Here is a 26335-nt window from a genome sequence, read left to right as displayed (position 1 = left end):
GGCATATTTTAAAACATATATAATCAGCACAACCATGCTATACAGTCAAATAAATAAATGTATAATTTACTTTTACTTTACTTACTTACTCTGATACTTAAGTACATTAATTGCCAGAGCATTACTTCTGATACTCAAGTGCCTTTAATATCAGATATATTCACATCAAAAAAAGAAATAAATAACAGCAATCTAAAAAAAAAAAGCTAAATCAAAAAATACATTTTTTTGTATCTTTTAGATTTAGGTGTCTGTTAACCCAGGATAAAACATATAATACATGTATAATATGTCTTTCTGTTTGCTGTTCAGTCCTGGATTTAAAATCTAATCAGATAAAAGTACAATATTGGCATCAAAATATTAGTTAAAACTAGTTAAAGTATCAAAAGTAAAAGTGCACATTATGTATAATGATGCATTTCAGAAAAATATACAGCCTATATCATGTTAGGATATTTGTATTTGTTTTTATTGTTTTATCATAAATGTCATGAGTATTATCATTATAAGTCATAGTCCACCAATGACAATAAGCACAATATGGGATCTGGAGTCACATTCATAAAGCTTAATTTCTTTAAAGGTGCACTATCTAGTTTTAGGGAAGACATTTTAATCAAAAGAGAAAGATTGTTATTAACTGATTTCTTTATGCCTAAACAAACTAAATAAACAAACTCTTTGTTTTCATGATGGAATAAACTGAATAAACAAACTGAAAGCACAGTTTCATACTGTTTTACTTTGTTTATATGTGGCGGACCCTGCCACCTTTGTAGCTTCAAACTGTTCTGGGGACTTTATTTTCCTCTGAGAACAGCTTGTTTATTCAGTTATGGGAAAAATAAATATTTCTGAGTTTGTATTATTACCTCATTAATATTGTAAATAATACAATTGTGAGTTTGAATTTCTTTTCCAAAAACTACACAGTGCCCCTTTAATATCTTGTCCATTACAGCAGTAAAAACAGGTCTGGTCTAATTTCATTTAATGAGATTTTCGGTAGTCACAAAATTACCGGAAGTCAATATCTCGTCTTGTCAAGAGGGCTTTTATTGTGAACTTGCTGACCGGAAGTGATGCAGCATAATTAGGACCAGCTTGACAGTGGTGTGAAGATGGCGGCGTACAGTCGCACTCAGCTGCTGCTGCTGCTGTTATCGTTACTGAGTCTCTGCGGCTTCGGCTCCGTCCTCGGCTCGAAGGCAGCCAGCGGCCCGGCCGAGCCGCCCAACCCGCCGGTCATCAGAGCCGCAGATCCCCCGGCAAAGGATGCACCTGCCGCGGCTGCTGCTGCTGCCGCCGCCGCTGGGGCCTCACAGCCTCGAAGGGCGACCGGTTGGAAGCTGTCGGAGGAGGAGGCCTGCCGGGAGGACCTGACCCGCCTCTGCCCCAAACACACCTGGACCAACAACCTGGCCGTGCTGGAGTGCCTGCAGGACCGCAGAGAGGTAAGCGACCTGCGGCGGGGCTGGAAGGGTTCACACCGGTCCCGGGAGGTGATGGGGATGTGCTGGGTGTGTCGCCCCGGAGGTTCAGACCCACACCGGCTGTCAGCATGATACTGATGGAGAGGCGAACATCTGCACCTGCTCCAGCCTCTACACGCTCTCACACACAGCTGATTAGTCTGAGGCAGATATTCATGTTTTCCTCCACACTCCAAGAGCTGCTAATTATTTGACCACAAAAACATGTGAGAAATATTTAAATTATGCAATATTACAGAGGAGTAACTTCAAGTGTCTCGGACACACTTTTCACAGATGCAGTGAACTTCGTCTTCCACCACACTCAGCCTGTCCCACATCTGTAGTCACTTCGTCAAATATGGTCTATGATGTGTTACTGAAGTTTGGTAATATTAGAGGTCAAATTAACATTGTATACAGATACAGATAGAGTGTGTTCAAATACTGTATGTACCCTAATCAAAGACTTTAACATATAAACTAAACAAAAGTGACTGATGTGGAAAAAAGACCATAAACAGTAAAAGAAGAGTTTAATATCTCAGATCTTGAGATGTTGTCTAGTGTCCAAATATCTCTCAACAGTCTGTAGTTTTGCCTTAATGCAAAATGTACTGATTATTTGGATTTCTAATATTTTACTCAATTAGTTAATTGTACATTTGAAACATCATATAATAACATAAAGGCCTGAATGCTGTTTCAAAGTCCTCTCCACAATCGATTAATCGCTGGACAGCAAATGTAAATATCCTTGTAAATGAAATGTATTTGGGTTTTTCAACCAAAACAAGCTATTTGAAGACGTAAGACCCATCAGAAGTATTTACTTTGCTTTTGTTTGTTTGTTTATACGATATATTGACCTAAAACTACCATGTTGGCCACTCTTACTCCACCTGTATAACTGGCAGGTTCAATTAAATAGTACAGTACTCAGTTTAATGCAGAGGTTTGATGTAGTTTGAGGTTTTCCCACCTCTGCACGCCTCACACTGTACCTGCTTACTGCCACCTCAGTAAGGTAATAATAAACCTGAGTGAGGCGTGAGGTGTGTCACATGACTAACAGGGTGAAGATAAACCACAGTTTTCCTGCTTGTGTTCTGTTTCTTTGTCGCCGTGATAAAACATAATCCAAGCTATTATTTTTCACACTGATCACAATCTGTTTCCAGATTTGCCGCCCACGTGCACACATTAATTTTGGATGGTTATTTTGGAAGTGAATGTGAGGATCAGTGAAAGTACATCCACCCAAATACTTTACGTAAATAGGCTAAAGTTTTGAGGTTCTTGCACTTTACTTGACTAATAAATATCAAACATATAGGTTAATCTACCCAGCAGCATATGAAGTATTTAAAATACGGCCAACTTCACCCAGCTACAACAATGAAGTGATGAACACATCAGTACATCAGTAATTATAATATAATAATGAATAAATAATAAATATTTTTCTTTTTGGTACTTTGTGGTACCCATATGTTGCTCATTTTCATTCTCTGTTCACTTGCTTTAATTTTTAAAAAACACAATATTTATTTCATACTGTCCATTGCTGCAGCACCTCTATTCACCCTCTGTCCGTCTGAACGCTCTGTTTGACCTCCTGTCCCTCCTGAACACCCCAGTCTGCTCTGACTGGTCAGCTTCCACAGGCCTGAGCGGGCATCGCCCACCAAGTCTTTATATGAGTTCTGCCGGTGTTTTTGCATCCTTGCTGGGGGCGTAGCTCAGGGCGCTGACTGTATGGTTGTGACATGGAACCTCACTTTTTACAATATGGGGCCTCTATGCAGTATCTTGCTGCTCATACCATGTACGTTTAGTGCAGTAAGGACATTTACTTGTGACAGAATAACTGTTGGATAGTAGGAAGCACAGTACAATGGCTACAAAATAATGACATCATCGTTGTTCCGCAATGGTTCCCTATAAACGTTGCTTTCACCGTGCTGTTTTGGACGCCACCAGGCATGAAGTCTGCTGGAGAAATGAAGACTGAACAATGATCCGGTCAGACTGGCAGTCTGCCACCATTTCTATCTGCTTCATTTCATCACGTTTTAGGCTAAACAAATGAACAAGCTCGTGTTTTGTCCTGTGTTGTTGGTAGTTGGTACTGTGTGGAAAATGGAAAGCGATCCGGTTCTCTTTGCGACAGTGGCGCCGACAATAATACCACCTGGAAACGCTAAGGCGGGAAAGTTGTTAAGTTGTTTCCACTTTAGGTAAAAGATCTGAGCACTTCTTCCACCGCTGACTTTAATGATGAGTCGTTTAATTGATTAAATTATCAATGGCAGTTATTAGACTTGTGCAGTTTTGGAGTCTACTTGTTTAGTTTATGTGTCCAGTCAGGTGACCCCTCACAGTGTAGACTGCTGCTCTTCTTAGGGTGTGTCTGATTGAGGCTGATTTGAATTTGTAAAACTCATTGAGGCAAATTTGTGACCTTGGATTTGACTTGACTATTTTGAAAATGGATTAATTGCAAGCTAAAATACTGGTTCCAGCGTGCAACATGTGAGGGTTTCCTGCTCATCTTTGTCTTCTGTGATCTTGAATTTTATGTCTTTCGTCGTGGACTGTTGGTTGGAGATGAAGAGGCAGTTTTATGGGCATTATGAACTTGCGATGGCCGTTTCCTGACATTTTAAAGACCAGATTTGGCAGGATGTTTGGCAGATTCATTGATAATGAAAATGATCTTCAGCTGCAGCCATAAACTCAACATATAATCATCTAGTGGCATTTTGTTGAATTCTGCAGTTGTTTCCTCTTCTTTTTCTCCGTCAGATTCAGAGTTTTGGTCTCTGATCTATTAGAGGTAGTACCCCAATTTAATCTGTCCAGTCTTGAACTCAGTGTTGCCACTTAATCTTTATCTATTTGAATGGATTTGAATTTACATTTTTAGGGTTCGTCAATTTAAATATAAAATGTCCAGTATTTTAAAAAAACTGAATTCAAATTTCTCAAAATTCAAGAGTCAAATTTGCGTCTGAAGATTAAAGTATTCAAAAAAATAAATAAATCAGGTTGCTCAAATGGGATTGGTTAAATACAAGCACTAAAATTCAGCATTTAATAAATGTACATAGTCTTACATTTTTTGATCAGAACTGTATCAACATAAATGTATTTATACTGTATATAATTTATTTATATTCATATATTTATTAATTTGTGCACCATAATCAAAAAATAACAAAGATCATTGTTGTGAAATCGGCCCACTTCAAATCACCTTATTGAAAAAGACAAGAAAACCACCTGACATCAGATACGTGGCTTTCAAAATAAAATATTTCAGTGTTCTAAAATCAGCATTTAAATGTCAACAATAGGAACAAAGTGGTTTGATAATGGGTTTGTAACACATGATAACATCCTGTACACAGATGTAAGTGTTTATTGATGTTTTTTTAAACAACTATAACTCTTCATGTGAAACACGGTTGTAATGATATGAAATATGTCTCCATAGGAGACGTTATAACTGTTGATGCCGCACATTCATGATTAATAAACACTTGAAAACTGCTGACGTGCAGTTAAACATATTGAAAGAATGAACATAAAACTGGACTCTTTCACCCCAGAACCATGTTGACGTCAGCCTCCACCTTCCCCCATCATGCTGACGTCAAATACACACACACACGGACACGGACACACACACGGACACACACACACACACACACACACAGTCCTCCTCCTCCTCCTGAGCGATGTCCTCTTTACAGAGATAATTACAGCGCTTCAACTCTATAACAGCTGTGGCCTCCTGAAGAGGTAAATGACTCTTATAAATCTGCCTCCTCTCCAGAGAAAGACACCCCCCACCGACACACACACACACACACAGCCCAGACGCAGCGCTGGCAGTGAAGCAGCGTGTGGTTACTGAACAGACAGTGTTTGAGTATTTATTTGTGGTGGTCTAAGCCCTGAAATCCGACACTTGAGAGACATTTGAGGAAACGCAGTTACAATCTGACTACTGAACAGGAAGACACTTTGTCGCAGCACAAAGAGCCCTGTGGACATTTTTAGTGGTCATTGAGTCAGTTTGTCACTTACCGACTGTGGATTGACAGTGTGTGGATGCTGTGTGGATCTTTGAGCAGCTTCACTCTGCCTCACAGAGAGGGAGGCAGAGTGAAGCTTTCTGTCAGTGCAGCTTTTTACTCCGCTGCCAGCAGGTTTATTTTGATTATCGTTCACTACATACAGATGCTGGCTGTCCATTTATTAAGACTTTCATCACAATAACACTATCTACGTGAGTGGTTCCCTGCCTGGGGATCGGAGGCCTCTCAAGGTCTCACAAGATGAATCTAAGGGGTTGTGAGATAATTACTGTTAACCTCATCTCACACATCCGATTTAAATTGTTTTTGCGGGGGGAAACAATGCGCAAGCTTGCCTTCAGCCATGGTGACAGACTTGGGCAATTCAAAATAAATCAAAAAACCTATATAGGACTGTTTGTCAGCGAGCTGGACGGCTTTTTCAGGTCATTCATTCAAGGATAGTGACGATTGTTGCGAGTGGTGCTGACTTTGTCCGTCTGCATTACGTCGCCGAGCGTGTGGATATATCAGAGCTTTCTGCCGCTTGCTGCTGCTGTAAACAAGGTTGGAAAGACCTGTAAATGCGGCGTGAAGCTAAAACAGTGAGCTATAAGAGGCTCCTGTAGCGCTACTGACTTGTAGACAATTCTCTGTGGATGCAACACTGCAAGAAACATGTAGTCACTTGAATGACTTTTATTCACAGTCTGGTGCTGCAGACAACCAAAGAATGTTGCACAACAGGCATTTGTGTTACAGTAAACCTACAATAAACCCTTTGTTGGCTTAAATGTAGTGGTTGTTTTCACACTGCCAACTTTCCTGACTCTGGCCTTGATTTTATCATATTGTGTTTTCTGTGATATAAACAGAGTTCTGTCACATTACCCCCACACAATTATCCCTGTTACCACTTCAGTTTGATCAGTCTATGTGATTAATCTGGTCTTATTTCAGAAGCCTTTGATGTGAATGGAACAGCTCCTCCTTGATTAATAACCCATAGTTGAACTAATTAGACATTTTTATCCAAGAGGCCACTGAGGGTCTTTTTCCTCATTACAGTTGTTCCTCTGTCTCTGAAACATTTAGTGGAAATGGCATTTTAAAGTCAGAAGGAGGCTTTTTGTCTTTGTTCCCGTGGGTTGAGGAGAGTTAACATGAAGTGGCTTTCATGTCTTTTTACTGCAAAGTGACGCGAAGCTGTACGAACAGCTTCTCCCCACTGTGTTTGCTCTGATAGTCAAGGATGTCTGTGACTATCTGTGAGGAGCCTCTGCTGCTTTGTTCGCATGAAACTGCAGCACAGAAACATTTCACTGTGCCAGTCACTCGATCTGATATTGCTACCAGTTTCCTTATACCTGGTTGTTCTCGTCTTTTTGAAGCAAAGTATAGGAACAGTACAGGAAAATGCATTCACTGCATTTTCCATCTCACACAGCGACACAAAAAGACAGCGCTCAGGTTTGGCTTGAATATTGTGTTTTGTTGGAGGACCAATAGGCAGATTTGTGTGTGTGCACATGTTGTCTCTCTTCTTCTGCCATATGCACACACCCACATAGTGTAAATACACAGAAAGAGCTTGATTCTGCAAAGAGATGTATTTTAAATCTTTTTTTATAGTGATTTGTCCAAAAAAGGCAGCCGTTAATTTTTTTCTCTCTGTGTCTTTCTGCAGGAAACTGAGATTGCTCCTGACTGTAACCATGTAAGTATTCCCTCCAGCACACACGTTCTCAGAGTATTTTTTTCTTTATTAGATCATTTATGGATATGACACGTAAGAATTCTGCATTAAAAATCAGAGAATGAACAGGCCTTTGTTATATACATTATCCCAAATGTTTCCAACATTGTTCAAACCAAGAGAAATCCAGAGGTTTACTCAAGGTAAGGTGCATTTCATTTGGTCGTCTGTCGCTACTTCCGGTATGGGGAATTCGGAGACTAAACTTAACGTGAATAAAACCTAATCTCTACTCGTCTGAGTGGTTTTTTTTCACCCCAAACGGCCAGATTAGCTGCTTAACTGTACATTAGCCGTAAACCAGCAGCTGAGACACCGAGGGTGTGGCCCTCCTAAAGCCTTAAGCCCTGAGCCCTCAGATGACCTTACTGTACACACAAATAGATGCAGTCGGAGGTTTCAGTAAAAAAGTTCCTAATGTGTTAAAAAGCTCATTGCTTGTTTGTTTGTAATAAACTGAGTGATTTAAGTTGAGAATCAGCTCTAAGAGAAAATGTCAGATGTTAGGTAATATTTTTTTATTTATGAATAAAAAACGTTGCATTTAGAAAAATGACGACATCCAGATTATTGTGTCTTATTTTTGTAAGTGTTTTCGGGCATCCAGTGGATGTGACCCTTTGTTAAAAATCTATGAACTGTGGGTAATTCGCTCAGGCAAAGTCTGCAGCAATGCAGACAGATGGAAAGTGGCCGTTAAGGGCTCAAAATGTCCGTGAGAGAGCCCTCAATCGCTTATCGATATGACAGGGGAACAGCCTGTGAGTCTGTGAGGGTGGACATTGGGCCTATGTGTTTTAAAGCAGGTCAGCTGTCACTCAACTCAGCACTCACCACAGACTCTGGTTCCCTCTTTTCTTTTTCCCCTCTCTTCTCTGTTACGCTACGTTCATGAAGTATAGTACATTTCCCCTCCAGATCCAGTCAGCAGTCATCGTTACAGAACATAAACACCCGATAATAGAGATCACCTCTGCAGATCGCTGCTGCAGTCAGGTTGATAAACAGGAGTGAAGATAAATCCACTTTTTAATCCCAAAAGTTAAAAGTAATCTACAAGCTCTCCACTAAACGGCTCCAGATCAGAGCAGAATCACATGGGTTAGGTCCAGATGGGTGTTTAGTCCTCTGGATGTGCCTCTAGTTTGTTTTTCAGAGCTGTAGCAGCAGAAATGACACATTTTGTGTTTAAAGGAGAGAGGAGAAATTTGAATGTGTTTGTGTGTGGTGTATGGCATCATGTCACGCCTCACAGATCTGCAGCATGGCCGGAAACTCTTAGTGCTGTTAAAGTACATTTAGTGTCGGTGTTAGAGGCTAATAATTAACAGCAGAGATTACCCTTTTTTATTCAAGACAGATCCCAACACACAAACCTACATAAATCTATCTCCTTTGTAGGGCGGTGCAACAGGATTTTACATTGCACAGCCCCAAAGATCAGGATCAAGGATTGTTAGCCTCTTAGATCATAATATTGGATGAATAGTATTTGATATTTACTTGTTTCAAACCTCCAGAAATGTATGAAACTTCCTTTTAACACCTTTAACACCTCAACAGTCACGTTGTCTCTTCACGTGTTGCTGCCCACACTCTTAAAAGTAAAAGAGTCTTGAAGAATTCTCATCTTGCGTACAAACCACAACTGACAGCCTTCACAAACTGTACGTTCAACACCTTCTTACTTAGTTTTGAGGCTCCTGAAGCTCGGCTCAGTGTCGTCTGGATGATAAAACTTCAGTGTTCAGAGTTCACAGTATTTAACAGCACTCGGGTTTATGAAACGCCACAAGGTTAATGGACCACTTGGACTATCTTTTTTACAGCAACGGAAAGCACTGGCTGTAATCAACATGACACACACACACACACAGAGACTCTCTTGTTTTGTTGTGGTGTTATTTTCTGGGCGGTCTGACTGTCAGTTGCTGTTATCTGTGGCTGCTGCACCTGGAGCCTCACTGGCAGGAGAACAAAACCATAAATGCTTGAATTTTAAAAGACAGAAAGAAGAGAGAGGAGAGTCTGAGGACAAGACAGACATTTAGAAATCTGCAGGGTCAGTGTTGGGTTCAGTTTAGTCTAAAGTCCTTGTATATGTTCGCCTTCTCGGCAAATCGAACTGATTCTGATTCTGAAAATGTGTTTTTTCTTTTGTTTTGTTCCTTTCTCCTGCAGCTCCTGTGGAACTATAAACTCAATCTGACCACAGATCCGAAGTTTGAGTCGGTGGCCACGGAGGTTTGCAAAAGCACCATCAGTGAGGTCAGTCTGCACCGCCGGAGGCTCAGGGTTCAGCTTCCTGTCAAGTCAAGTGAAGCTGTCAGTCTGAAGTGTTGTCAGATGTCATTTAAAAAGCACAGTGGGTGTTTCGGCACAGAGTTACATGATTGAGTGAATTAAGATTGAACTAAGTGAGTTTGTTTACAGATTTGATTTAGGTAGTTTACTTAATTAAGGTATAAGTGAGTCCTACATTATCATAGTGCACGATATCAGTAATCTCAATGCTCAAACATGTATAAGTCTCTTTAAACTTTGTATCTCATTATTATTTTTTTTTTTCAAAATCATCACCAAGACAAACAGTTTAACTTTGTATCTTGGTGTCCGTCCTGTCTCACGTTCAATGCATGCAGATAAAGGAGTGTAACGAGGAGGAGCGGGGGAGGGGATACCTGGTGTCCTGCCTGGTGGATCACCGTGGCAACATCAGCGAGTACCAGTGTAACCAGTACATCACCAAGATGACCAGCATCATCTTCAGCGACTACAGACTGATCTGCGGCTTCATGGACAAATGTAAAGAAGACATCAACAGCCTGCACTGCGGCAGCATCAACGTGGGACACAAGGTGAGAGTGTGTGTGTGTGTGTGTGTGTGTGTACCTTTCCTTTCCTTTATCCAGCTGTTATTGTCAGCAGTGATGAAACTTTTGCACATCCTCTGTCTTACATCTGCCTTTTTCTCATCAGGACGTCCACTCCCAGGGTGAAGTGATCTCCTGTCTGGAGAAGGCGTTGGTGAGGGAGGCGGAGCAGCAGGATCACGTTCGACCAATCAAAGAGGAGTGTCAGAAGGCAATCCTGCGGGTTGCTGAGCTGTCGTCAGACGACTTTCACCTCGACCGACATCTTTACTTCTCCTGCAGAGACGACCGCGAGAGATTCTGTCAGAACGTAAGAAGAATCCGCTGGTTCCTGCAGGAAACAATAATACAGATGACAGTTTCAATGAATCTAAATAATATTGATATGAGGGTTAATTATAGAAAATGAATATGCATGAAAATACACTTATAATTAAGTTCAGTTAGTTTATAACGAAATGCTGGAAATGTAAAAAATAAATCCACTTTGTGTCAGTGTGAAGAAATCCTCTTTAAAATTCCTCGATTGTTTTAATTGTTGATTATATTTTGTATTAATTGATTTGTTGTTTGGTTGGGTGATTCATTTATTAGTAACTAATTGATTAACAGTTGCAGTTTTACTTTTCACAAAATTCCATAAAATATGTTTATAGTTTCATCTGATAACTAACAAACAAACAAAGGGACCAAAAGAGATAATTATCCCTCGTTAAGAATCTATTTTGAAATGTGATAAAAAATTCTCTTTTGTTTCTCATCTTCACAGATTCAGGCAGGAGAAGGAAAAGTCTACAAGTGTCTGTTCAATCACAAGTTTGAAGAGGCCATGTCAGAAAAGGTATGACCAGCTCAATATCTACGGTGGATTAGAGTCACCTTGTTTCGGGCCATTACGCTCTCCTTCTCCTCCACAGTGCCGGGACGCTCTGACCACCCGTCAGAAGCTGATCTCTCAGGACTACAGAGTCAGTTACTCTCTGGCTAAAGCCTGTAAGCTGGACCTGAGGAAGCAGCGCTGCAGCCTGGACACCAACCTGCCGCGAGCCCGCGAGGCCCGGCTGTCGTACCTGCTGCTGTGCCTGGAGGCCGCTGTGCACCGCGGTGAGTGGAGCGATTTAGGCCAAACCAAGGGTTAATTTCCAAACCATCAAAGTGCAACACATTATTGAACTTTCTGCCTCCTGATGGCAGTAGAGTGTCATATAGTCCAGTGAACTACTGTCATACAGACTCATACAACTCTCAATAAACTATATAATGACTGTGATGCTGTTAAAACACTGCAGTAAACCGATGCTTACAGCTGATAACGCTGCAGAAAGTTTCTTAATCCTGATGTGGGTGTGTTATGAATATTCTGCCTACTCTCTGTTATCTGAAGAGCTTCAGGACTCTCAGTCTAAAACTTTACACTGATACTCTGCTGAAATGAGAGAGAATTACAATAAATCTACTGCTTTTATCGTACTGTAAGTAAATGTATGGACCCCTTTGGTGTCGTCAGCGATTAATTGTGTCAGTAATAACTGGATCTTGTGCTGTGCAGGTCGTCCAGTCAGCGGTGAGTGCCAGGGTGAGATGCTGGACTACCGGCGGATGCTGATGGAGGATTTCTCTCTGAGTCCGGAGATCGTGCTGCACTGCCGGACAGAGATCGAGGTTCACTGCTCCGGTCTGCACCGCAAAGGCCGCACACTGCACTGTCTGATGAGAATCGGACGAGGCGACCGCAGCACCACTGTTGACGGCGTCTGTCAGAGTGCCGTAAGACCGCAGCCGTTATTTTCACTGTGATGCTTTAGTGTTTAAGGAACAGCTGAGAGGCTGGACTGTCACTGACTAATGACCTGACTTATTACTATGCTGCCTCTGTTTTTAAGATTGTTAAATCTGGCGCTGCGACTTTCTAGCAAAAATGATAGAAATGTATAGAATGTTCCACGACAAAATACAATGTTTGACAATGAAAATAAACTGTGTTTGTCACACAAACAATCCTCCTGCTGACATTTTTATGTTTCTACTGCAGCTGCAGACTTTGATCCAGTCTGCCGACCCCGGAGCCGACTACCGGATCGACCGAGCGCTAAACGAGGCCTGCGAGTCCGTCATCCAGACCGCCTGCAAACACATCCGCAACGGAGACCCAATGTGAGCTGGTTACACACACACACACACACACTTTATGTATTGTAACTATTGTTACTTTATGCTAAATCATCTTTAAATGACGATCAGCTGATCCTTTTTGTTTTTGAATCTCACTAAGAGTGTGAATGACGAATCTTGAATTATCAGTGTTTGTCCCTCATAGACACTGGTTCATCATCTAATGTGTGTGTGTTTTTGTGTGTGTGTGTGTGTGTGTGTGTGTGTGTGTGTGTGTGTGTGTGTGTAGGATCCTGTCGTGCCTGATGGAGCACCTGTATACAGAGAAGATGGTGGAGGACTGTGAACACAGACTGTTGGAGCTGCAGTATTTTATATCCAGAGACTGGAAGTGAGTCTGCTCTGAGATCCAAACATTCATCTGGGCATGACATATTATTAATGACTGTGCAGACACAACAGCACTTTGAACCTTCAAAGTTCATTCTTGACTGTGGTAATACTAGTCTGACAAAATAGATCCACTTAGTTGCTGTGATGTGAAGGAAAGTAAAGACATTTTCTCAGACTTTACTCTGATATATGACATTTTTCACTTGATTTATGAATTCTAAATTTGACACTCAGAATATTGAGGTGAAACCAAAGATTCGGACTTCATATAATAATAATTTTCTTTTCAAACTGAGCTGTTAAACAGAGGAGAGAAGTCGTTTAATGGTCGTGGTATGACACATATGAAGGCCCTCTCTCTGTCTCCCAGACTGGACCCCATCCTGTATAAGAAGTGTCATGGCGACGCTGCTCGACTGTGTCACACGCGTGGCTGGAACGAGACCAGCGAGTTGATGCCGCCGGGCGCAGTCTTCTCCTGCCTGTACCGCCACGCCTACCGCACCGAGGAGCAGGGGCGCCGGGTATGAAGACGTTACAAACACAAACACACACACTGGTTTTTATGTATTCTCTGATTCATTTTATCAGCGTTCAAAAATGTTTTTGTTAGTGTGGTTTTGTATTTGTTATTGATTATGAGGGTTGATGTGTGTAGGATCAGCAGGTATAACTCCAATGTGTTTTAAATTTACCAGGTGAAACCAGAGGAGGGGGTAAGTTGTCTGTTGTGCACCTAAACCAATGATTATCGATCTTGGTGAAGGGTTAAATTGCTGATGATGATGGCAGTGATTTCATCAATGTCTGTCAGCTTAATTTGATGCTGCACAGCACTTACCTGTACAACAGTTTACCAACAATAGCGACTTCAATCACTCATGTAATTTTGGTGGAAATGTGATGACTATAAAAGAAATCTTTCAACCTCAAGCAGCCTTCATCATTTTCAGTCTACAGTCTTGCTAGCAGCTCTGTGAGGCCGTACGTAGGCACAGTGGTGCTCTGAGATAAATGCTAATGTTGCCTCCTTATGCGCCAATAATTAGATATATGCTAAAGATTATGACGTCGTAATTGTATGATTTATTGTTTTTCTCATATATTTTGTAATGAAAATCACTTTTCTGAGCTTAATGGTCTCATAGAAATCCCACCTCTGATCTGTGACTGTGAGCTCTGGAGGTTCAGGCCAAGAGCTGACTCTGTCCTGAGCTGCTGTTTTAGTGAATCAGCTGCTGAATACACAAAGATTGTGGCTGCAAATTCAATGAAAACTGCAGCCCACATTTGTAAATCTGGCCCAGTGTGTCTTGGCATCATATCAACCCGGTAATCAGGGCCAAGTCGATAAATACAGTCAGAGACAGGAGCAAAAATTATATCTTAAAAAGTAACTGGGAGCCAGCGCAGGAAAGTGAGATCAGGGTTGATGAGAGCTCTTTTCTTTGGACCAGTTCAAATATTTATGTGTGTATATATATACAGTATGCAGCTTGCATCCAGTTCCAGACTCTGGTGCTGGTTTGCAAGGCAGCGAAGGGAACTGGTCCTTCCTACCTCCAGGCCACGATCACACCGTACACAACACTGCTCGACAAGTGGCTCATGTCATTCCTAAAAGGAAGAGAAGAAGTCTAAGAACTTGCTGGCTGTGGCACTGAGCATATTCTTAGTTTCTTGAACAAAAGCAGCTGCCGAATGAATGTAATGATGAAGCCTGACTGTCCCTGATATCCATGTAATCAGTGTCTGTCCGCGGAAAAACAATGAGTAGGACGGTCCACCTGGCCCTGATTTTTGGTAATTACACACATCAGCGGGAAGACCCTTGACAGCTTGATTTGATGTGATTATACGCTCTCGGTAATCATTGTGCGTGTGTGTAAGCACATTTTTGGAAAGTGAGGACATTTTAGTTGGCTCACACTTCTCCAAAGAGCTGTTGAAGACTTAGTTTTATGTCGAGGTAAATATACGTTCCTCTGCCCTCGCTCACGATGTGTGTGGGTGCACAGCTGCACAGCTCGACATTTATCAAACTAGTTTCTCAATAATTTTCAGTCCATGAATCGTTCCAGCTCTACACGTCTGTTTACCTTTTAAGGCACTTCTGTACTATTATGTGCCAAGTCTGGTCAATCAGAGCTGGTTGAAACGAATGCAGTTTTAGGGTCTGGGTGTGTCAGTGAGGGTCCTCACAAGAGTGGACAAATAAATCAGATCATTTTGGTCACAATCTTTAATAATCAAATTAAAGGGATCCTCATCAAAAATATATACTTTCTTTGAAATATCACTATCTGCCTCAACAGTTCAGTATCATCAGGCTCCAGTATAAGTTTACGTGTGTGTGTGTGTTTGCAGTTATCTCGGGACTGTAAGGTGGAGGTTCAGAGGATTCTCCACCAGAGGGCGCTGGATGTGAAGTTGGAACCCGAGCTGCAGAAACGCTGCATGACTGACCTCGGCAAGTGGTGCAGCGAGAAGACGGACACTGGACAGGTGAGACGGACTTACACCGTCACTGCTGCTGACACCAGTTTCTATTTTAACCCTGTGATGGATCTTACGGCGCCCTCTGTTGGTTGTTGGTTCGTCATAACAGCTCATCTCACCCCTCATCGTGTTTGTTTGAAATAAACACTTGAAATGCTAATCATGTATATTTTACTGCTGACCACTTCCACATCATGTGTGTTCAGGAGCTGGAGTGTCTGCAGGATCATTTGGAGGACCTGGTGTCGGCCTGCAGGGAGGTTGTGGGCAACCTGACGGAGCTGGAGTCAGAGGTCATTAATATTAAGTGGAAACTAGAATTAATGCTCACATGAGCAGCTGAGGTTTAAATAAGTGTGTTTCTTTGTCTCAGCTCTACATTTTAACTTCTCTGTCTGTTTGCTGCAGGACATGCAGATTGACGCTCTGCTCATCAGAGCCTGTGAGCCCGTCACACAGGCCCACTGCCATGTGAGTACATGTACTTTTCTACGTGTGCACAAATTTACATGGGGGTACCCAAGATAAAACCAAACATCTGGTAATATGAATCTTTTGCCCTCATAATCTGGCCGGATCCCGTTAAAAGTTCCTGATCACTTCATGCTCCAAAACATTTATTTAGTGTTGTTACAATGAAGCAGGACTCAAGACTCCCTCAATGAAATGTATATAATTTTATTGTTATGTTGTGTGTGTTCGTGTGTTGTGTACGTGTGTAGGATGTAGCCGATACCCAGATCGATACGGGTGATCTGATGGAGTGTTTGGTTCAGAACAAACACCAGAAGGAGATGAACGAGAAGTGCGCAGTCGGCGTTACACACTTCCAGCTGGTCAGTTGTCATCTGTTATCTCTCTGTTCTCTCTCTCTCTTGATCAGTGTTAATTTGCTTTTCTCATTTCCTGTTAATTAGTTTATGTCAAACTAACAGCAGTTTTCATGTTCACCTGACCAATTCAGGAGATTACAAATCCAAATGATCTTTCTCGGTGTCTCTCAACCCTTTTGTTGCCTCTGCCGAGGAGGTTTTAGTTTGTTCGATATCAGGATCTTAAAAAACCTGTGGACAGATTTCACTGAAGTTTGGTGCGAAGTTAGTTCAAGGCAAGTTGTTAGTTCTGGTTTGGAAAATCTGAAGGATTGTGCTGCCTCATCAGAGATTTGCTCCTTAGTGAGTGCCTCTGTGTTCTCCTCTGTCGCTGTCATCTGTCGCCTGATCTTTCCTGACATGTTTCACATCATATTATGGTTACAAGACAGAAAAATGTCAAATTAAGAAGATGCAATTTTGCAGTGGTTGTTGCTGTTTAATAAGTCGTATCAATAAATGTCCAATTCTCCCCAACTGTGCTCAACTTTTAGATTCAGATGAAGGACTTCAGGTTCTCCTACAAGTTCAAGATGGCCTGTAAGGAGGACGTTCTCCGCTTGTGTCCAAACATCAAGAAAAAGTGAGTTCAGTTGCCGGAAAAAAATGCAGAAAAATAGAAACTTTTGTCCGTCTTTCCTTTTGTTTTGTTCTCTGCGCCGCGTGGGCGTTGTATGTATCCATCTGATGTGATTTAAAAGGACATAATTCACACTCTCCATATCCGTCAACCTGCAGGGTGGATGTTGTCATCTGTCTCAGCACCACAGTGAGGAACGACACGCTGCAGGAGGCGAAGGAGCAGCGAGTTTCGCTGAAATGTCGTAAACAGCTGCGGGTGGAGGAGCTGGAGATGGTAGCGCGCACACACACACACACACACACACACACACACACACACACACACACACACACACACACACACACACACACACACACACACACACACACACACACACACACACACACACACACACACACACACACACACACACACACTGTCCCTTATCTGAACTCACATTGAGGCTTTGAAAACAATGAAACATTGAAACAACTTTTACTCTTCAAATAATAAAATAAACTAGGAAACTTTCAAGCTAAAGTAACACCTGGAAATTTTACAGCTACAGTACAACTCCTGTTTCTCCTCTTCGTCTCCTTTTCTCTCTCTCAGTCGGAGGATATTCGTTTGGAACCAGAGTTGTATGATCCCTGTAAGTCCGACATCAGTCGTCTGTGTCCCAACGTGGCGTTTGGTAACGCTCAGGTGAGAGGCATCACACACAGTAGAAACAGGTGAAACACAAACATTAAAAATATTATGTTATCAGAGATTTCTGACATCTATTTTTGCCTCTCTTCCTCCCCTTTCCTCCATCATATCATTTCTCTCCTCCCCCCTGCCTCCCCCTCTGCTGCTCCTCAGATGATTGAGTGTCTGAAGGAGCAGAAGAAGCAGCTCAGTCAGCGCTGCCACCAGCGGATCTTCAGACTGCAGGAGGTGGAGATGAGCGATCCCGAGCTCGACTACCAGCTGATGAGAGTCTGCAAGCAGATGATCAAGGTGACGAAGAGGAGGAGGGAGAGGGAGAGGGAGAGGAGATGGGGGAGAAAAGCGCTGGGATTTTGTAGGATTTCAACTCTTGTTACCAGTAGCTCTACAGCTGTCAGATAAATGTCGTGGAGTAGAAAGTAGAATCTTTCCAAGTACAAAAAATAGTATTTTGAGTAAATGTTCTCTATTACTTTCAATGAGGGACTATCAGCAACATTTCCGGTGCACTCACTTTCAGTGTGACCTCGAAATAATGTCATTAAGATGACGGCTGGTTGAACTGTTACCATGTGTCTTTGTTGTAGCAATGTCACCGTGTTCCCAGATCTCAGCGGTTATTACAAGTCTAAATGATCCTTCAAACTCTTCTCTCCTGCAGCGGTTCTGTACCGAGGCAGATGCCAGAAACGTCCTTCAGTGTCTGAAACAGAACAAGAACAGCGAGCTGATGGATCCCAAGTGTAAACAGATGATCACCAAGAGACAGATCACACAGAACACAGGTCAGTGAAGAATCTAGTTTCAGCTGATATGAAAGATTCAGTGAGTCTGAACCTGATCTGACTCAGCAAATTCTTCCTCCTCTTCCTCCTCCAGACTACAGACTGAACCCCGGTTTGAGAAAAGCTTGTCGAGCAGACATCCCAAAGTTCTGCCAGCCCATCCTGAACAAGGCGAGCGAGGACAGCGAGCTGGAGGGCCAGGTCATCGCATGCCTCAAACTCAAATACGCCGACCAGGTCAGTGCATGACTGCACAATCAGCTGCCTAAAATGTGTGTGGATAAGGATAAAATGGGGCCTCAAAAGTAGTGCTTCTATTAGATATGCACATCTTTTAATTGCACTGGTAAAAACAAATCAATTCTGAAACACTGCCAGTTGCTTTATTAAATTGTGTGTTTTCTGGCTGGGGTTTGGTTCAGAGGTTGTCTCCTGACTGTGAAGACCAGATCAGAGTGATTCTCCAGGAGTCAGCGCTCGACTACAGACTGGACCCACAGCTGCAGATGCACTGCTCAGATGAGGTACACACACACACACACACACACACACACACACACACACACACACACACACACACACACACACACATACACATATGTCCGGCTTTCTCTGCATCAAACCGACTCTTTCTGTTCCTCGTTTTTGTCTTTCTCACTGTCGTCATTTTCCTTTTTCTTCTTTTTCTCTACATCCTCCCTCCCTCGTCTCCTTTCCTGTCTCCTCTCCTGCAGATCTCCAGGCTGTGTGCGGAGGAGGCAGCAGCTCAGGAGCAGACCGGTCAGGTGGAAGAGTGTCTAAAAGTCAACTTGCTGAAAATCAAACAGGACACCTGTAAAAAGGTAAAATCTATTTACCATCTTTGCTCAGTCCAGTGCACGTCAGGACAATATGGCCTGAGTGGATTCAGTGTTAGTGCAGAAATGTAGCTTTGTTTGCTCCATCTTCCTCCTTTCTTTGTTCTTCTTGTTTGCAGGAAGTCCTGAACATGCTAAAGGAGAGTAAGGCGGACATTTTTGTGGACCCGGTTCTCCACACAGCCTGCGCTCTGGACCTCAAACACCACTGTCCTGCCATCACACCCGGCAGAGGACGACGTGGGTGCTTTCATACAATATATTTATATTTGCACAAAACCTTTTCTGGCTCATAATGATTGGCTTATTGTAGGATGTGGAAGAATTGAGAAGCCGTTATCTTTTTCACTGACTCTGATTCTCCACTGTGTTTTTGAATGTCTTCATTTGTCTTCTCCCTCTCACCATCCAGAGATGTCGTGTCTGATGGAGGCGTTACAGGACAAAAGAGTTCGTCTTCAGCCCGAGTGTAAGAAGAGACTTCAAGACCGCATCGACATGTGGAGCTACGCCGCAAAGGTGAACGTTCGCCTGGTCATGACTCCCACAAAAGACTGCATTGTTTCGTCTTCATGGCTTGTTCTACTTTACATATTTAATTACTGTTCTATTTGTATAGCAGCTCATTAGCTTACACTTATTATACACTAATATTTTGACATGTCAGTAAATACACTTAGTTGCTTTCTTGCTAAGAGAGATTAATACTGCATTCATATGTTTAGAGTAGCTAAAGCCAGAGGAGAATCAGCTTAATTTAACATGAGCACTAGAAGCTAATAAAATAAGTGGTGATTTTGTGGGGTATGTGTATGACTGTTTTTGACGCCCAAAGAGAAAACTTGCAGCACAGATTTCTTCCAGAAACAAAACTTGTTGGCACATTGGTCCTTCGAGCTATACGCTAATGTCAGTATGCCAACATGCTGACGGGTACTAGTTCGCCATCCTACTTTAGTGTGTTGGCATGCATACATTTATGAATTAGCTCTTAAATGCACAGTATGTAATTTCTGCTGCTACAGATTTCTCAGTCACAACAACAAAAGGCAGAGTTTGATGATGTTGTGAGGTGCGTGGGATCATGGGAGTTCATTATTAAACAGAATAGGCAGCGAACAGCAATGAATAACTTGTGTTCCATCACAAGTGAGCGATCCTAACCAAGGTAAACAATGACATCTAAACAGTCTTCCTTCCTCACTCTCTGATGAATCATCTGGTGTTTCCACGGTTTCCCTGGAAGTTATAGCAACTAGAGTGGGTACAGGGGACTGACAGGTGAACAAATCAAACACACCGTTATCTAGAATGAAGTTACAGGTTTCTTTGGGTTTGAACCTTGTTGGAGACATGAGAATACTGTGAGATTCAGTGTGCCGTACCAAGCTACAAGAGGGAATAGATACAAAATATAAATATAAATATAAAATACAAACATGACTATGCATTTGGGATAATGTGAGCACACAACTCAACAAAGTCAGTACAGCTAGTGTTCATGGGAATGTCATGAGTTTTAGGTATTTGATCTTAAACCAAAATACTGGACAGGCTAAATTTTGGACTGATGACGGCGTTGGAGGAAAAATTCAGGAGATTAGCAAAGTTATGACAATTCATCTTCTGGGGACAATGAATGTTTGTACCAATTTCATGGCAACCGAACCAATAGTTGGTGTGACAATACACTTAAAAAGTTACAACTTGCTGGTGTCTCTCTAAGAAAAGTCATCAGGAAACATCATTAAGGAGCCGTGAACATCCAAAGTAGTCGACCGGTGGACTGACCACCAAACAAACATTTCCTCACTGCTAGCGTGGCTAATTTGCTACATCAGTAACCTATCCCTCTGTCCTGCAGGTGGCGCCAGCAGAGGGCTTCTCAGACTTGGCCGTGCAGGTGATGACATCACCCTCCAAGAACTACATCCTGCTCATGATCGCACTGAGCGTGTGCGTCCTCTTCTTGGTGGGGCTGCTGTGCGGTCGGATCACTAAACGAGTGACGAGAGAACTGAAGGACCGGTAGAGGACGAACGCTCGGCCCCTCAAAAATGACTGACTCCTCTTCCTCCTCCTCCTCCTCCTCCTCTCCCAGATGCTCGGTCTGTAACCAGCCAACCTGCACAGTGCCAACGCCAGTACCCACATCTGGAACTCCTCTGTTTATTGGCTGCTGCTGAATATTTGCATCAAATCAAAAAACCTTAAATCTCCATTTGGGCATCTCCAAACTTCCAGAGAGCACTGACTGTCGGATTGGAGCATTTTTTTCTTTGATGATCATATTGTTTCTCCCAACAAATTGGCTTTTGCCGAGGACTTTGATTGGGGTCGGATGTGAGGTCATCCGGCATCTTTAAGTTTCTAAATGAGCGCTGTTCATGATGTGACTGAGGGCTGCCGCTTCTGAGGTTAAGATCGCTTTCCCCTCGTTGAGTCCTGATGCTTTTTGTGATATTTAATGGAGACTGGAGCATGTAGAGCAACGGGACTTTGTTTCTTTCGAAGTGACTGTGGCTGCCTGAAACGCATACGGAGCAACTTGAAATCTAGAGGGAAAACATTGGGGTTGAATTATGTGATGTTTCCGTTGCTTTTAAACATTTTCTCATCAGTCATGACCTCCCGTCCTCACTCCTGTACAGGATCAAGTCAAGCTCGACAGGTACGACTCTCTCTACATTTGGACTAGTTCAGCCACCTAAAGAAAATTCTTCTGGATATTTTCATCATGATCTGTGTAGTCTCTGTTCTCTGTTGCCTTTAACACAATCAGTCATATAATACACAGAGGCTTCATGTTATAACTGGATGACCTGCCAGTGCACAAACAGCAGTCTTCTTTGTTTTGTGAGGGAGGAAGTGATTGTTAACATGGATGAAGCATTTAATCATGAGACTGTTGGTGCTCTCTGCATAGGAAGTTTCTTTTCTTATTTTCAAAAGTCTGATTATTTGTGTATTGACGGCATGCAAGAGGTTAAAACACGTTATTGAACCCGCACTGAGCTACTAACACATCGGGCTGCGTTCCCTTAGGCCCTAAAAAGGGGCACTATGTAGTTTTGGATTAGAAATTCAAACTCAGAATTTTAATATTTACTATTTTAATGAGGTAATAATACAATTTATTTATATTTATTTTCCCATAACTGAATAAACAAGCTGTTCTCAGAGGAATATAAGTGTTCAGTGTCCCAGAACCCTGTTTGAAGCTAGAAAGGTGGCGGGGTCCGCCACATATAAACAAAGTAAAACAGTATGAAATTGTGATGTCCTTTTAAGGTCAGTTTGTTTATTTGGTCATGACAATGGAGGAAGTCAATGAAGATCTTTATCTTCATTGATTAAAATGTCTTTCCCAAAACTACGTAGTGCTCCTTTAAAGTCAGATTCTGGATTTATACTGGAACAATCTGCATGTAAACGTACAGTAGACAAACTTCAGTCAAAACACTTTATGAAATGAGCACATACAACTCAGAAATGGCATGTCATACAGGGCCAAAGGATACAGGTTTTTTTTTTTTTTATTAACCTGAAGGCAGTTAGCCTAGCTTAGCATAAAGACTGGAGGTTGGTGGAAACAGCTTAGCTCTGGCCAAAGTTTTTAACACCTTTTAGATCTCTAATCAACAAGCTTTATCTCATTTGTTTGATCCAAACACAAACAGAAATGTGAGTGTTCACAGGTTCACACAGTAAATTGTGGTTTCAGGGGGAGTTTTGCACTGGATCTATTTTTTGGCGGGGTTTAATGACTTCTCTGAGGTCAGGCTGGGCAATATATCAATATTATATCAATAACTCACAGTATCTTCGTAGATTGTGGATATCATTATATCATGACATGGCGCGACTTTTCCTGCTTCTAAATGCTGCATTACAGTAAAGTGATGTAATTTTCTGAACTTATCAGACTGTTCTGATACTTGCCTTTATCCACTTAGTCATTAATCTGAGGATTATTTATCATAAATCTCATTGTGTTAATGTTTTGTCAAAGTTCCAACAGTCATCCTTACAATATTGTTGCAATAACGGTAGATTATTGATTTTCATCAAAAATATCGTGATATTTGATTTTACCATAGCACCGCCCAGCCCTACCATGAAGTTGCCAGGCAACCAACGGAAACAGTTCACATAAGCACTGTACTAAACACAAACTGTTGTACGAAATAGTTTTTACATTCATGTTTGGATTAAACAAACAAGCTATAACATGTCAGGCAGTGATCTTTTCAGGCGTTACTAGGAGAATTTTTAACTGCACGGAGCCAGGCTAGCTGTTTCCCTCTGCTTTTTAGTCTTCATGCTAAGCTAAGCTAATTGCCTTCAGGCTCCAGCTCTTGTAAAACAACTGTGCGCCACCAAATGTCTTGTTCTGCTGCCCCCACGTGGCCAAGAAAATCTATTTATATCAGATGAAGCAGCTTTAGTTAGGAGAGAAAAAACAAAGTGCAGCATCAGGGAGAACTGGGGTGAACTGGAATATTCTGATGTGTTTTAGATCAAAGTTGCATATGACTGATTGTGATTTAGATAATTCTGATTTATTTCCACATATGAGTGTTGCCTGAAGCTTGAACTGGCTGATCAGATGTACATTTGCACTTCTATAATACATGTATGTGACGCATACGAGCAAAATATCTGTCACTTTTACCAGGCGATGTGAAGCTATTACTAGAAATGCATCAAATCGTTATAATAAAGCAAAAGGAAACTGTTTGGCTTCATGCTGACGTAACAACAAACCCCCAGATAGAAAATAATCACTCGGCATTTTACAGACATTCAAGCCATAAACATATTATTGTTTTTTGTTTCAGGCTCATGACTTGTAACTTTGAGTGTAACTAAAGAGATGCAAACATTATTTTGTTTTTTTGTTGTTGTTTTTTTCTGATTGATGAATATTTGATATTTGATTTTGCACTTTACTTGTCTGCAATGCTTTGAAGTTTGTTTGCTGACACGAGCTGATTGGACAGTGAGCCTCGTTCATCTCATTCATTTGTAAAAAGATTTCTAAAAAAGTAACCACACCTTTCTTTCAGCGACAGATTTGCAGCTTTTGGCTGCAGGTAATATTTGTGAACGACTGAAAAACAGATGGTGATCACCGTTTTTCTTCTCGTTTACAACAGTTAATGCAGCTGAAGTTGCAAATCGGTTGCAAACACATTCTCAAAGGATTTCGTGTGAAAAAAGAAAGGTCCTCTACCTGAAAGCCGAGCCCATCGCTCGTCAGATAGAAGCCAACAGCTCGCCGCTTTCAGCTTTTCTAAATGATCTTTATGTTCCTGTGTGTGTCATCAGATTTAACAGGAAGTAAAGAAGAATATCATAACCAGTTTTGTACGCAAGTCTCTACGTGTACGAACCTTATCAGTGTGCAGTTTGTTTCTTTTCACATTATGCCATGTAATATGACGACGTAACAGATTTATCATTGTGAGATTTGATTTTGCTGTACAGATAAAAATTTGTCGATTTAATAAAACTGTCTGCAGATTTTCATATCTTTGGCTCAACTTGTGTCTTATTATAGATACATATATATAAATATAATAAACATCCTGGACCTTTGCCTAAAAACACTCAGATAATAATATCGCTAGCTATGGTGAGGAAACGGCTGTAAACAGAGCAAAAACAAACAGATCTCACATGAGGCAACTCACCAGTTTATCTCTTCCTCTGTACACAAACATTGGAAGATACAATCTAAGGCAAACCGGTCCAACACCTCTACAGTAAACTGTTTCTTTAGCCACATTTAACCAGGATAGTCTCCTGAGATCAAGCCTGCTGACCACAACGACAGTGTGATTATGTGACACAAGCTAACAAACACTGAAAGACATGTCACAGTAGAACGTCTGGTGTATTGAGTTGCACAAACTTGCAAACATCTCTGTATTTTTCAGAGGAAGGGAGTGGTGTCACTGAGCATTGGACTCAACGTCTCTGGATGACTTCACCTCCTGACTAGAAACAACTGCATTTTACCACCAGATGGCGCTACTGTTATAATCCCTGAGCACCCTGACAGGACACAATAATATTCATGTCTTTGTGTCTCTGTGCTCTGCTTTGTAAGTAAATTGATTTTTTCACAAAAATGACTCAAATATTGACAAAGAGGGGTGCAGCTGCTGTACGTCAGGTGGAACATCTTGAGTGTTGAGACTCATATTTGACCTCCTTGACCAAGAATTTATAAAACTTATTTGAGCTCAAGGTTCAATTTTTAGGTTTCCACCATGTCCCAGTCTTCCTCAGTGAGTGAGGTTACTCAGGTGTCATCACGATATCTCAGCAACCTTCTTTCCTTCCAGCCCTGAATCCGAATAATTGTTTCTGTTCTCAGGTCACGTGCTGGTGAAGGTACCTCAGCTCTGTTCACTGAAGAGGGCTGTAGGATATGACTGAAAGCTTCAGACGGACAGGAGTTATCAGGTGAACCCTGAGTTTTTAATAATTTATAATTTGTCCAGAATTTGAAGGTAGCTCCAAAAACAAGGGGGAGACATATCACCAGAGTAACCCACCTATCCTTGACTGTTTAAAGGTGCACTACGTAGTTTAGGAAAACACATTTCAATCAGAAGAGAAACAAACTAAATAAACAAACTCTTCTTTTTCATGACTGAATAAACAAACTGACCTTAAAAGGACAACACAAATTCATACTGGTTTACTCTGTTTATACGTGGCGGACCCTGCCGCCTTGCTGACATCAAACAGTGTTCTGGGACCTTATTTTCCTCTGAGAACAGCTTGTTTATTCACTTATGGAAAAAAATACAAATTTAAGTTATTAATATTGCAAATATTTTAATTCTGAGTTTGAATTTTTTCTCCAAAACTGCATAGTGCCCCTTCAAGGATTCATTCTTATTACAGCTGAAACATGAGAACATTTTAAATACCGTGATGTAATTTGAGCTGACTTTCCCTTTAATTTTTTATTTTAATTTTCCCTTTTAATTTAACTGTACAGTAAAATTAGTCCAAATTTGTCTTGGTTATAGTCAGAATCATCCTGAACAGGATTATTAAAATGTCCACGAACCTCTTAAGGTTTAATTTTTATTACAGCTGAAACATGACAAAATTGTGCATCATCTAATTCAATTTGAGCTGACTTTCCCTTTCCCTTTAATTTTCTCCAAGACGTGAAAATAAAATGAGTCAAAATGTGTCTGAACAGGAATCCACAGAAAATTTCCACAAACTTAACAAAACTAACTAAATTCTGTCCATATGTTACAAATTTCTCCTTTAACACAAGTGAAACATTAAATCACATCATTATATTCATCCAGCGACTTCCTTGT

General features: G+C 41.4%; 1 protein-coding gene across 1 annotated transcript; it reads left to right on the top strand.

Annotated features, from left to right (window-relative positions):
* The first annotated feature begins 1111 nt into the window (after positions 1-1111).
* On the top strand, positions 1112-24514 carry LOC311263203 (Golgi apparatus protein 1-like). The gene is made up of 26 exons (XM_084363123.1): positions 1112-1457; positions 7248-7277; positions 9498-9584; positions 9959-10174; positions 10296-10499; positions 10959-11030; positions 11107-11293; positions 11739-11956; positions 12222-12343; positions 12591-12692; positions 13065-13218; positions 15062-15199; positions 15400-15486; positions 15602-15664; positions 15916-16029; positions 16560-16648; positions 16804-16921; positions 17240-17332; positions 17492-17629; positions 18000-18123; positions 18218-18360; positions 18546-18647; positions 18858-18965; positions 19100-19220; positions 19393-19499; positions 20845-24514. Exons 1-26 carry the CDS (start codon positions 1125-1127, stop codon positions 21010-21012), a joined length of 3438 nt encoding a protein of 1145 aa, XP_084219249.1. The 5' UTR covers positions 1112-1124; the 3' UTR covers positions 21013-24514.
* Positions 24515-26335: the final 1821 nt, after the last annotated feature.

The sequence above is a fragment of the Pagrus pagrus genome (assembly GCF_965226575.1).
Source record: "Pagrus pagrus genome assembly, chromosome: 1".
NCBI classification, from domain to species: Eukaryota; Metazoa; Chordata; class Actinopteri; order Spariformes; family Sparidae; genus Pagrus; species Pagrus pagrus.
Note: the sequence above shows the minus strand (reverse complement) of the source record. Positions and strands in the feature narration are given on the sequence as shown.